The sequence below is a fragment of the Sceloporus occidentalis genome, unplaced genomic scaffold, assembly GCF_023333645.1.
Source record: "Sceloporus occidentalis isolate IW3139 unplaced genomic scaffold, rSceOcc1.0.p SCAF_363, whole genome shotgun sequence".
Classification (NCBI taxonomy): Eukaryota; Metazoa; Chordata; class Lepidosauria; order Squamata; family Phrynosomatidae; genus Sceloporus; species Sceloporus occidentalis.
In genome coordinates this window covers 272263-286271 of record NW_028317343.1, presented here as the reverse complement: position 1 = coordinate 286271, position 14009 = coordinate 272263, and the positions used below count along the sequence as shown (strand labels likewise).

At 47.5% G+C, this 14009-nt stretch overlaps 1 protein-coding gene across 1 annotated transcript; it reads left to right on the top strand.

The window, feature by feature from the left end:
* The first annotated feature begins 2194 nt into the window (after positions 1-2194).
* On the top strand, positions 2195-6425 carry LOC149273621 (alanine aminotransferase 2-like). Its single transcript, XM_089506103.1, has 11 exons — positions 2195-2317; positions 2904-2993; positions 3094-3202; positions 3315-3445; positions 4091-4334; positions 4568-4647; positions 5186-5322; positions 5447-5618; positions 5721-5876; positions 6049-6161; positions 6335-6425. Exons 1-11 carry the CDS (start codon positions 2195-2197, stop codon positions 6423-6425), a joined length of 1446 nt encoding a protein of 481 aa, XP_089362229.1.
* The last annotated feature ends 7584 nt before the right edge of the window (positions 6426-14009 follow it).

Below are 14009 nucleotides of genomic sequence, written 5' to 3'. Positions count from 1 at the left end.
ATGCGATTATTTGGGCGTCTCGGCATTCCCCGGATTCCTGGCCGGCCCCCGCCAGACAACAATTTCCAGATCCGGAAAAGGAATTCACCAAACTCATCGCTCGGTCGGTGGGAAATCTTCAAAAATAATCACCTGGGTTAGCGAGGGTTAATAATCTTCCTCCCTGACCAGATCCCTCTCAGCCATCGTGGATTCTGCACACCGAGGGTTAAAAATTCTGCATGAGAATTAACAGAAAATAGTAAAATGGAAACATTCCAAACATTCCACAAAGAATCCCCCCCCATATACCCCCCTATAAAACCTTTTAACCCTTTGTATGCCAGTACATATTATATCACACATATCATAAGCGGAAACAAATGTAATTCCCGCCAAAAGAACTGTCAGCCAATCACACTGCTGCCTGGAGCACGCCGGCTGTAACAAGCTTCTGATCTCCCCCGATGCCCCTCTCTCCTCCCTGATGCCCCTCTCTCCTCCCTGATGCCCCTTTCTCCCCCCTGCTGCCCCTCTTTTCTAGGAGGTCAGAATGTTTGCTGGGTATGAGGGGATCGCAGGGTTTTACGGCCCTAAAAGCCCCGTAATGTGTATAGAAACAGCAGGAAGAGGTTTTATTGCCGTTTTCCTCGCACGTCGGCGGGTTTAAGGTTTTGTCATTTCAGGTATCCCAGCATGCACCTGCCCGCTGCTCCCTGATTACGTCTTCTGCATGTTATATCTCTGTAACGAGTTTTATAATGGGGGGGGGGGATTCAGGTGAGTGCCCAGAGTGCCCAAGAGAAGTATATGGGATATAAGACGACGTATTGTGTCTCTGAAACCGACGCATTACGAATCTCGAGGGGTTTCCTTTCCGTATCATTAGTGCGCATTTTATTTTGGGGGGCTCTGAGCGGCTGGTGGGGCAGCTTCCCCATCACATGATATCTGGTTTAAATCGTTATCTTCCACGTCGCCCCCCCAGTCGCCCTCCGTGTCGTGACTTCCCCTCCCGCTCTCAGCCTCGGGGGAGAATGAATTGGTTCTTCGGACTCCACAATGAGCCCCCTGTTTCTCTGTATAAAAGGGACGGGGAGGAAAAGGTTAAATCATTAATCCCAGGACTCCCCCCCCCACACCATGAGCTCCCCCCCCCCCCCCGGGACGCACGCCCCAGAGACAAACCCCGGACCACCGCTGCCATCTAATGGGGCTATTAATGGGCACGTGGGGGGCTTCACTGCAGTCACGCGTTACAGCGGATCCCCCATCATTCATTTATTCCCAGAATCAGATCAAAAATTACTTTTCTAAAAATTGTTGCAGTTTTTGCCCCATAATATAACATTTTCAGCCGTTTGTATGAATTTTGCTCTGTTATCTACTAAACACCCCGACTCCTTATCATACTGCCTGTAGGGGAAGAATAGAATGGCTCAGTCTCAATCACCCAGCTGGACTCTCTGACTAATGAAAGTCCATGGAGGAACGGACTTCATTAGCATCGCCATAAAGCATCAGCTCAGTGCGGTGTTTGAGCCGGGAAAATATCACATGACTGACAGCGGCTCCAGGGAATGACGGATGAATAATTTATTATTATTGATTTTTATGGCGCCGTCATATTCCGCAGCGCTGTTATGGAGGGTGATTCACTCTGTGGTGCTGACAGGGTTAACGGGAGCCTCCCGCTGCATTACTGTATAACCGGCCGTTATGCATTAAACAGCCCGTCTACTCTTTATATTTTACCCTTTGCCCCATCATCCAGCAGCCAGCGCTGGGTGGGAGACGGATCCTCGGCAGTCCGCCTCACGAGCCAAGGACCTGCAAGGAAACGCACGGCAACCTGCGGTGAGAGGTGATTGGTAGATAAGGGATTTATTAACCATTCAGATGCATTCATAAATATGAATATTTCATAGGAAGAGAATCGTTTGGACAAGAGACCGGAATCCTACACTGAGATGGGATGGAAGGAAGTTTTACATTACTGAGAGGGTGGTAGATAAGTGGAACAGCCTCCCAGCAGAAGTGGTAGAGGGTAATACAGTGAGGGTATTAAACATGCATGGGATAGACATACGGCTACAGACGGGGGCCGGATGGGGCCGATCTGCCGGCGGGTTCTGGGTTTCTCTGTTTCTATGCCGGCTGTGAGTCTTTGCAGCCCTCCGATATTCCGATCGTTTCTGCCCCAGGTGAAGCCACAATGACCTCCCCAAGGAAGCTGCTGACCCTGGAGTCCCTGAGCGCGGCCGTTACAGACATTCGTGTTCCTCTCCTGGGCTCTCTGTCCGTCAGGGCCGCAGAGGTGCAGCGGGAGCTGCAGGAGGTACGAGCCGAGCATCGATATCCGAGCGCAGGGAGAGAGGCGGCCGGGTGTCAGAAACATTCTACAGAGGGCAGCTCTCTTTATATTTAGAGTTTATATTCTCTCCTTTCTCTTCATTCGTTCACCTTTTGTCTTTCCTCCCCTTTCTTATCTCCTTTCTCTCTTTTCTTTCTTCTGCTTCCTCTCTTTCTCATCTCCATTCTAATAAACCAAATCTTAGCTGTCTGCAGTAAAACCACGCCCACAGCCACACCCTGACAACGCCCCAGCCACACCCCCAGGCCCAACCTCTCAGGTCGTCCAGGAAACCGCTCGGTGAAAGGTGGCAGCATTAATTATTAATTATCGCGTTAATATTTTTTATGTATTAAAGTGCCATTTAGGGCACTTTGTTAACCCCTTCCACTACCCGGTTACAGATAATTAACGCATTGCAGAAAAGTCACAAGACGAGCAGCCAATCAGGATGGGAAAATATATTTGACATTCAATAAAGATGTAAAAAAAAAGTGGAAATGTGTCTTAAAAAAGCTCATGTAATAATAATAATAAAAAAGGTTGTTTCCATAAAGTCTCATTTTCCCAGGGGGCCGTGAAACCGTTTGAGGAGCTCGCAGCCTGTCACCTGGGGGACCTTCATGCCACGGGGCAGCGGCCCTGCACCTTCCTGAGACAGGTATATTCCTGACATTATTCAACGTAATGAACCAAAAACCCGAAATATAAAGAAAAAACAGCATGGAGCCAGACCACCATATCTCGCTCGCCCCGTTTAGGTGGCCGCGTTGTGTACCTACCCGGCTCTCTTGGACAGCGATGTCTTCCCAGAGGACGCCAAAAATAAAGCCAAGGCCATCATGAGGACGCTGGACGGCGGCTCCGTGGGTCAGTTATCCGTACAAAGGGCCCCCGGGGCCCCTGCGACACTGAATATTCCCAGCTGCCCCCCCAGCGTTAATCTTTACCCCGGGGGCACTACTGATATTTTTTTCCCCAGGCAGTTACAACCCGGGGTACACATCGCAGACCCTGCCGCGAAAGATTGCCCGCATCATAGAGAGGCGCGACGGGGCCCCCTGTGACCCCAGGAATGTGATTGTGTCCGGCGGGGCCACGGAGGCCATTGTGGTTAGTTTTATGTCGGGGGGCATTTGTTCTGGGGTGTTATTACTGGTCCCCAGGGTGCGTTGCGGTGGCCCTTGAGCTGTATGTGTGTGGGGGGCAATTAGCGGTAAGGTCACCGCACGCCGGGGGTTATCGTCACCGGACTGCAAGCTCGCAGTCCCCTATTCACTGCATACATGAATGTCCACTCTGTACAGCGCTGCGGTCAGGGCCGGCCCTACAATGGAGCCGACTGGGGCAATTGCCCCAGGCTGCACTTCAGAAGGGGCGGCACTTTTTTTTTTTGAAGCGGAGGAGAGAGAGAGGGGCACCGAGTGGTTTTCGCTTACCCGCCCGGCGCCCCTCTCTCTCTCCTCTGCGGCGAGTTTCCCTGTTCGGTCTCGGTGCCGGCTTGTAATGCAGAGCGCCGGAAGTGACGTGAATTTCCGGCGCTCAGCATTACAAGCCGGCACCGTGGCAGCACAGGGAGACTCGCCGCAGGACTGTTTAAGGGTAAGTACCGGTGGGGGGGGGTAGATAATGCCGCCCCCCCCCGGCGTCGGCGGGGGGCGGCATTTTAAACTTCGCCCCAGGCGGCGTTAAGTCTTCGGCCGGCCCTGGCTGCGGTATATGTCAGCCTCACGGCTCCATGCCTTGCTCCGCTTGCAGAGCGTGCTGGCCTTGGTGGTAAATGAAGAGGAGCCTCTGAAGACGGGCATCATGGTGTCAGCGCCCCGGTGCCCGCTGTACCCGGACGCCATCGCCATGTGTGGGGCAGTCGTGGTGGAGTATGACCTGGACGAGGAGCGCGGGTGGTCTCTGAACGCGGACAACATCCGGCGGTCTCTGTCCGCAGCCAGGAGGCGCTGCCAGCCGAAGGTCCTCTGCGTCATCAACCCCGGAAACCCAACCGGTACCAGCACGGCGGGGTATGGGGCAACTACTGGCCCCAAGAGCTGACAATCTACAGCCACCTAATCACTACTTTATGTATTGGGGTGGGTAGAACAGGCCCTGATTTACTAAATACCTTTAACCCTTTTCTGACCATTTCAGATGATTCATAAAATGACAGGAAAATAAATAGATAGATAGATAATAGATAGATGGAGAGACCAATAATTGGCTTGCTTTCTCTGGCCGCAGGGCGAGTGGAGAGCAGGGAAGGCATTGAAGAGGTGATCCGATTGGCTGCTGAGGAGAACCTGTTGTTATTTGCCGATGAGGTGGGTGAAGCTCTGATCCTGTCTATGGGTAATCAATAACCAATCACACCGCATTTAATTCTGCCCGCAGTAATGATCAGGAGTTTGTGGGAATCAGTATTATGCGCTAAATGAAGCCATGTACCCAGTGTATATATGTTACATATTACATTCCCATGAGGCAAGTAGATGCCTCCATCTGGGGTGTTCTAAATTGGGTATCGCAGGTGCCCCCCCCGGGCGTCCCTGTAATCCACAGTGTATGGTGTTAGCGTGACTGCGTGTTTCAGTGTATGGTGTTAGTGTGGAAATACCCCTCATTAACACCCCTCATTAATACCCCTTGTTAATGCCCCAAATTTTGTTGATCGAAGTGCATTGTCCTGGCAAATAGTTTTTGGCGTCTGGAAAGAAAATTTGGGGCAAGACTGTCCCTTTCAGTAATTTCTGCCCTTTTGTTGGAAGCTGAAGCCGGTGGATGGACGCTGAGAGCTGCGCAGGTCTCAGTCTCCTTTTTTTCTCGTTTTATCCCAATTTCCCCATTTCCGTCGGTTCTCAGGTGTATCAGGAGAATGTTTTCGGCGCAGGCGCGGCTTTCCATTCCTTTAAGAAGGTTCTGTGTGAGATGGGCCCCCCGTACTCGGAGCAGATACAGCTCGTGTCAGTCAACTCCATCTCCAAGGGGGTCTTCGGAGAGTAAGTGGATAACCCCTTCCATTCATCATAGGATGGTTCCGGATTTCCTTACCATGACTCAGGCCTCCATGTTTGACCCATAGGCGCCGTTATGGCCGATGGAACTATTATTTCTCCCCGACAGGTGCGGCCTGCGTGGCGGGTACGTAGAGTTTGTGAATATTGACCCATCTGTGTTTGAGAAGCTTTACGTCCTAAAGTCCTTCAACCTGCCCAATGTTCTTGGCTCTCTGGCCCTCGAGGTGCTGGTGGACCCACCACAGCCAGGAGACCCATCCTATGGCACTTTTATACAGGTGAGGATCGGGGGGGCGGGATGAGACGTGACCCCCCCAGGTTTAGGGTCTGACCGCAGGGCGTCTCTGTATTAACCCTCGCTGGTCCCTCCATGTCCCCAGGAGAGGCAAACGGTGCTCAGCAACCTGGCGGAGAAAGCCCGGATAACCGAGGAGATCCTGAACCGGGCCCCGGGGATCCGCTGTAATCCAGCCCAGGGAGCCATGTACTCCTTCCCCAGGATCGAGATCCCAGACAAGGCCATCAAACTGGCGGAGGTAACCGGGAAGGGTTCCTGTTATACTGGGACTGGTACGCGTTGGGCGAGAACAACCCTACGGTTCTGGGATCAGGGGAACATCACCGGGTGGTGACTACGGGGCAAATACAGACCGGGGGCAACTCAACCTTTAAAGGTTGTAAATGATTGATGGTAATGTTCTGCATTAGGCCCGAGGCATGGAACCCGATACGTTCTTCTGCCACCAGCTTCTGGAGGACACGGGCATCGTTCTGGCTGCGGGGAGCAGTTTCGGACAAGCGGAGGGGACCCACCACATCAGGTAGGAGAGGGTCGCCTGTACAAAACATCACGGAACCCCCAAAAATACATAAATCGGAAATTAGAATGAAAATTTTAAAGAAATCACCATAGCAACCAATTGAAAGCTTTTGGAGCATTAGTCTTCCTGGACCCCCCCAGCCGGGTCTCTTATTACCCCCGTCGGTGTTTCAGGGTCGCTCTGCTCCCTCCTGTCGAGAAGCTGACGAATATTTTGAAGAAAATCGTCGAATTCCACGGAAGCTTCATGCGCAAATATTCCTGATTCCAGAGGAAGCGAAGAAAGTCCGGCGGATCCGTGTAATACTCAGTACTGATGTACAGCGCAGGATGGAACGCTCTCCGCCGGCTGCGTAATAAGTGTCAGTCTGGAGAAATTGTTAAAATGCCGTCTTTTACCCTTTAATGAATAATAAAGATTTTCAAATGCGTTTTTGTTGTTATATATATATAATAATCATGTAATGTTATATAATAATCATATAATGATATATAATAATCATATAATGTTATATAATGATATATAATAATCATATAATGATACAATTCTGAGTGTTACAATTCTGGACCAATCCAGTTACATGGCACATATCTCACCCCCCCCCCCTATATAATATCTTACAATATGGTGCATTTAAAGATATAGCGCCCCAAATATCAGCCCAATACATAGCAAATGGGATTTTTCAATAATAGTGTGTGGGGGGTGAGATATGTGCCGTGTGACTGTGTTGGTCCAATGGTGGAATTGTGTAATATATGCAGAAATGCTAGAAAATGTAATTTGCTGGATATTAAGCGGATATTGTATTAATTGTATCATTATGATTATTATATAACATTACATGATTATTATATATCATTATATGATTATTATATAACATTATATGATTATTATATATCATTATATGATTATTATATAACAATATATGATTATTATATAACATTATATGATTATTATATATCATTATATGATTATAATATAACATTATATGATTATTATATATGATTATTATATAACAATATATGATTATTATATATCATTATATGATTAATATCACGTTTCCAGGTCTAACGCACCTTTTGCTAATCTAAACAAAAACGTCTGATGGCTTCACTGCTGATTTGAAAGAGCCTGACTCCAGGGGGCAGGTGCTGGGGCAATAACCAGGGCCAGCTCTAAGTGCATTCACCATATGGCAATCAGAGGGTTAACCAAGATATACCCCCTCAGGGGCATGTTTTGGGATAATGTCCCAGTAGTAATGTCCCAGTGAAACAATGAACGCCGGGCTGTCTCCAGCCGCCTCTCGCACATAATGTTATCGATGAATGTGATCTCGTGAGGCAAGGTGATTGTGACCCCAGAATAATGCATCTGACATCAAACAATCTGCCGAGAGCCGGGCGCCGCGCACGCACAGGACACGCATCCTGCCACTGGCGGCCCCGGTTCCTTTATACACCCCAAATACCCTCTCCCCAACATCATCCCCGACAGCTTCGGACCCCAAGAGGGCAGCTTGTTAGAGTAAATGGGACAATGTGCAGAGTCGCCGAACTGGTGTTAGGGTGTGTATGTGTTAGTGTATGGTGTTAGTGTGTATGTGTTAGTGTATGGTGTTAGCGTGTATGTGTTAGTGTATGGTGTTAGCGTGTGTATCAGCGGTGAGCCTAGGGTTAGTGCTGTGAGTTAGAGGAAGGAGATGGTGCGTGTGTGTAATTGGATGGTGACAGAGTGAGTAATGCAGAGCACAGGACTGAGGACAGGATCCCCCAGTTGTGAGGATTTTTCACCCACTCTGAGCATTGGGGCCACAACTTTTTCTTTTATCAAATTGTTGCCCCAAAGGGTAATTAATTATAGTGATCTCTGTCACTGCTTTGTTCGCCTGAGAGGAAGCGTCTCCTGTTATTTACCTGGGAGAAGGTTTGGGGCCGATGCCCAGACAGAGACTCCCTCTGCGGTTATAAAGAGGGACGGCGGGGGAGAAAGGGACAGAACTGACGGCAATCCTCCGCTGGGATGGGAGCGCGGCCGGGGCCCCTGGGTGCCCTCTACACCCTGTTTCTTATTTTGGCTGCAGCCGGTGAGTAGGCGCAGTTGCTCGCTCTGTGACACTTTGTACCCAGTTGGGGTATTTGGGTAAATTTCATAAACAATTCCCATGGGAAGGGGTAAATAAAAAGTTTAGTGTCCGGACAGCCCCGTACAAGGTGTAGAATGAAGGGGCCATAAATACAAGGGGGGCAGACATGACAGTCCCCTGATTAATGCTCCGGCGTCCAGTGCAGATTCGTCCTCAAATAAATCTCAGAAGGGATTTTTGTTTTCTTTAAATGCCATTTCAGGGTATTTATTATGGTAAAGGGCGATATAAAAATCCCTGCCAGCCAATATATTTATACTGCCTCTAACTGCTTCAGTGCCAACCACTTTACTGTGAGCATGGAACAGCCTCCCAGCAGAAGTGGTAGAGGGTAATACAGTGAGGGTATGTGAGGCATACGGTTCCTGAATCTAAGACGAGACCAACGACTGATTAAGGTTTGAGTCTTTCCAGCCGGTCAGAGTTAATTTCTGTTAATATCTCTTCATTAAACGCGTTTACTTCTCATGTCGTTTCCTTTATTACGGATACATTTATTTTCCGTCCCACGGAACGCACGTCATCCGCAAACCTGCCGGAATCTTATAAATATATAAAATATTACACGGTCATCGTCTGTCACATGTAATGCTATAACACATATAACGTGTATCACAGTAACGCATACAGTGGCTTTTGAGATATTTCTGAATCATGACATCATCCTGAAGTTTAAAAATAATATTTTTATAGATATTTGTGCAGAACGAGGCTAAAGGGTCACCCCCCCCATCTTTTTAGGTTTTTGTACTTAAGTCTCAGGAGGCAGACAGAAGATGAAGAGTTTCCGTTCACTTTATTTCCGAGGCACCGGCGGCTACTTTGTGTAACACGCAGAGGAAAATGATATCAATTAACAACAAAGGGTTAACGGTCAGTCAGGCGTCCCGTCACGGAAACAGTTAAAGTTTTCTGGTTCTTTAATGTTTAAAGGTCACGTTTCATTAAGCGGTGCAGATTTATTACACTAAAGTAACACATATCTGCTTGACGCTCACAGGTGCGGCAGAAACGCCCTTTCCAGCGTCAGTGGACACGCACTCACCCCAAACCGGCAACCGGCATACATCGGGCATGCCGGCACCGCCGGACGAAGTGTTCATCCAGAAGATATTGGGTTCTACAACTGAAGAGAATGTAGTGAATCCTACGCATTCCCCGGCCGTGAAACCATCTACGGCCCACACGGAGCATCCGCCATTAAGCCATTTGCACCAGCTAATTATTCTTCCCCCCGTGACGAGGGGACATAGACCCCCCCGGCGAAAGGGAAAGAAAAGGCACCGCTCCCGCCCGAAGGTTAACCGTTCAGGGCATAAACCGTGGCTTCATTACGCCCCATTCAATACAGAGGAAGAAAGTGATGAGAAGGACCTCCACGGAGGAAAGAAGTCTCAGAAAAAAGGCGCTGGGAAGAGAAAAGGCCGAGGCGCGGCAACCACGCCGAGCTCCGTAACGTCTCCAAAGGTGGATGAAGATTCCAAATCGGATCCAGGGAATCTACCGCTTGTTGAGCTGAACCAGCTGAGGTCCCTTCATGATACGGCCAATCTATCCAAAGCAGAAACAGCAGGAGATGCCCAATCAGTGGTACACGCGGTCGCACCAGAAGGGGTTAAACTGTGGCTCCACGCCAGGCCGATTAGCGTTAATAGAGACGGTGATAGGGAAGGAGGTTGGGATGGGAATAGGCCGAGTTCCACGAAAACGGAGGAAAGAAGTAACGAAATCGTAACAAGTTCAACCCAAGCTACCGAAACTCGAAAGAACAACCTAGAAGAAGAGCCGGGAGATTCCCTCTCGGAGATACACGCGGTCGCACCAGCAGGGGTTAAACTCTGGCTTCACGCCAAACCATTTAACGTTGGTAGAGAACGGTTCAGGCCTGGAGGTTGGGGTGGGAATAGACCGAGTCCCACAAACAGCAAGGAAGCAAAGAGTGAAACAGTAACAAGTTCGACCAACAGCGACACGGAGGAGGCGGCAGGAGATTCCCAGTCTGAGATACACGCGGTGGCACCGGAAGGGGTTAAACTGTGGCTCCACGCCAGACCATTTAACGTTGGTAGAGAAGGCAGTAAGGAACAAAGACAAAGCAAGAAAAAGCCACGTCTTACAGGCATTGAGGAAGCCAACGATGGATCTTCGGCAGGCCATCCTGCCCCGGAGGACAACAAAGTGACGCAAAACATCACAAGATTCCGGCCAAAGTCTAGAAACGGCACCAGATCTCCTCCGCCGTGTCAGCCATTCGGCTTAAACCCAAATAATCCGGCGGGCAGCGCCGCGCTCCTCGCCGACGGGCCTTTCCATCGACTCCAGCAGAAGGTCCTCGAAATCATGAATGATGCAATAAAGAAAATCATGAATGAAATCAAGGACGCCCGCGAGACGTGCCCTTAATAAATCGCAAGCTCAGGAGGTGGACTTACTGGACCTAAATCACAAGGCACCGGGCGCCGGTCCGACGGTCACCGACCAAATCCGAGCTTCTACGTTATTGCGAGTTAAAGAAAATGTATCTTGAGCCCGTTTGAATTAAAGATCTTTCACGCTATTCACTCATTAAGAGTTTTTAACAGTAAAATATAAACCCCAAAATAAATAGATCTTCATTACCTACAGAATGACGCAATCTTCTCTGCCACAGATCGCTTTCCCTTATAAAAAAATATATATTTTCAAAATCAGTTTATGGTAAAAAAAAAAAACGCCAAGAGAGGTAAAATGTCATTCTATGATGTCAGCATATGGTGTCAGCGTGTGTGTGTGTGTTAGTGTATGGTTTTAGTGTGAGTCTGTGTTAGTGTATGGTGTTAGCGTGTCAGCATTTGGTATTAGAGTGTGTGTGTGTTAGTGTATGGTGTTAGCGTGAGTGTGTGTGTTAGTGTATGGTGTTAGTGTGTGTCAGCATTTGGTATTAGAGTGTGTGTTAGTGTATAGTGTTAGCATGAGTGTGCGTGTGTATGTTCCTTTATCGTACATGTAACTGACGCTCCCCCAGATAAAGCGGATCTTCCTGCCGTATAAATAAAGCATTAACCCCCCCCCCCAGGGACAGAAGGAGGCTGAGGACGCGGGGTAACGTTGTGTAACCTTCTTTATTAGGAGCTTGTTTTAGGTATAAGCAACAATAACAGAGCAAACGTCAGTATAAATACCTTACAGCAAACACGCCAGCATATATATGGTACAGATTACACGCAAACACATCACAAACATGTATACACATTCTCCTATTTACAACACAAAGGGCGCGTTTTAAAGCAGGGAGGGCATCGTCCAGCGTACTGGGCAACAGACACACACATCAGCTCTCTTCTGTATATACCAGGCACCCCTAGGCAACAACTCTCCCCGGGGCAGGGAGGGCAGCATTGGCCAAGGAGTGTTCAGAAAGGGCAGTGTGTGGAGCGGGGGAGGGGTGTATTATATATATTGGGCTCTTTATTGCATTAGATTGAGAACATTGTAAGAAAATAGACTTTTACTCCTTCCCCTGGCAGCATCTACTGAAACCAGGAAGTGAAACCAGGAAGCATACTTCAGTACACTTCCTGTAACGCTCTGCAGCACTTCCTTTACAGTTCATTCTCTCGCTCTGTCGTGTTCTGAGAATTTTGCGAGGACTCCCCATCTCCCAGGTTCCTTTAGGTTAATCCCGGGTCGTTTTAAGTAAGTTTCTAGCAATTCAGAGGGGGCCTGTGATGTTTACATTACGTAATCATAGTGGGGAGGAAGTCTGCTATTTAAAAGTCAGGGCAGGATTGGCCAGGCACAGTTCCAGGTATGGCCACAGGGGGCATCTGTAATCAAAGAAAGAAAAGGTCTCTAGGTGGCGTTCCCACCATGACTGGATCACCATGTGATTTATCTGCAATCTCACAATGAAGGTGCCAGAGGAACATAGTCGGGGGCCATCACATACATCCAGTGTCTGCGACTTGGTCACCTGGATGCCAATATCTATTCATCTGACATCAGGAAGACGAGGATAAGGAGTTCGAGGAGGATGAGTGGGGAGAGGATGATGCGTGGGGAGAGGAGGATGAGTGGGGAGAGGAGGATGCGTGGGGTTGAGGAGGATGAGTAAGATGAGGTGGAAGAGAAGAGAGATCAGGAGAAGGTGCTATGGAGGGAGAGGAGGATGAGAAAGAAGAGAGAAGTGGATGTGAAGGGAGAGGAGAGTGAAGAGGGAGAGGAGGGTAAGGAGTGCTGAGAATTTTGATCGGTATGGGAGATCGATTAGTATCGATGAACTGATCAATATACAAATTTGGGACAGACAGTAATTAGCCTGATCGGTATAGAGTATTGATCAGTGTAGAGTATTGGAGTATTGATCAGTGCAGAGTATTGGTGTATTGATCAGTGCAGAGTATTGGTGTATTGATCAGTGCAGAGTATTTGTGTATTGATCAGTGTAGAGTATTGGTGTATTGATCAGTGTATTTGTGTATTGATCAGTGTAGAGTATTGGTGTATTGATCAGTGTAGAGTATTGGTGTATTGATCAGTGTATTTGTGTATTGATCAGTGTAGAGTATTGGTGTATTGATCAGTGCAGAGTATTGGTGTATTGATCAGTGTAGAGTATTGGTGTATTGATCAGTGTAGAGTATTGGCGTATTGATCAGTGTAGAGTATTGGTGTATTGATCAGTGTATTTGTGTATTGATCAGTGTATTTGTGTATTGATCAGTGCAGAGTATTGGTGTATTGATCAGTGTAGAGTATTGGTGTATTGATCAGTGTATTTGTGTATTGATCAGTGTAGAGTATTGATCAGTGTAGAGTATTGGTGTATTGATCAGTGCAGAGTATTGGTGTATTGATCAGTGCAGAGTATTGGTGTATTGATCAGTGTATTTGTGTATTGATCAGTGTATTTGTGTATTGATCAGTGCAGAGTATTGGTGTATTGATCAGTGTAGAGTATTGGTGTATTGATCAGTGTAGAGTACTGGTGTATTGATCAGTGTAGAGTATTGGTGTATTGATCAGTGTATTTGTGTATTGATCAGTGTATTTGTGTATTGATCAGTGCAGAGTATTAGTGTATTGATCAGTGTAGAGTATTGGTGTATTGATCAGTGTAGAGTATTGGTGTATTGATCAGTTTAGAGTATTGGTGTATTGATCAGTGTAGAGTATTGGTGTATTGATCAGTGTAGAGTATTGGTGTATTGATCAGTGTATTTGTGTATTGATCAGTGTATTTGTGTATTGATCAGTGCAGAGTATTAGTGTATTGATCAGTGTAGAGTATTGGTGTATTGATCAGTGTATTTGTGTATTGATCAGTGTAGAGTATTGGTGTATTGATCAGTGTAGAGTATTGGTGTATTGATCAGTGTATTTGTGTATTGATCAGTGTAGAGTATTGGTGTATTGATCAGTGCAGAGTATTGGTGTATTGATCAGTGTAGAGTATTGGTGTATTGATCAGTGTAGAGTATTGGCGTATTGATCAGTGTAGAGTATTGGTGTATTGATCAGTGTATTTGTGTATTGATCAGTGTATTTGTGTATTGATCAGTGCAGAGTATTGGTGTATTGATCAGTGTAGAGTATTGGTGTATTGATCAGTGTATTTGTGTATTGATCAGTGTAGAGTATTGATCAGTGTAGAGTATTGGTGTATTGATCAGTGCAGAGTATTGGTGTATTGATCAGTGTAGAGTATTGGTGTATTGATC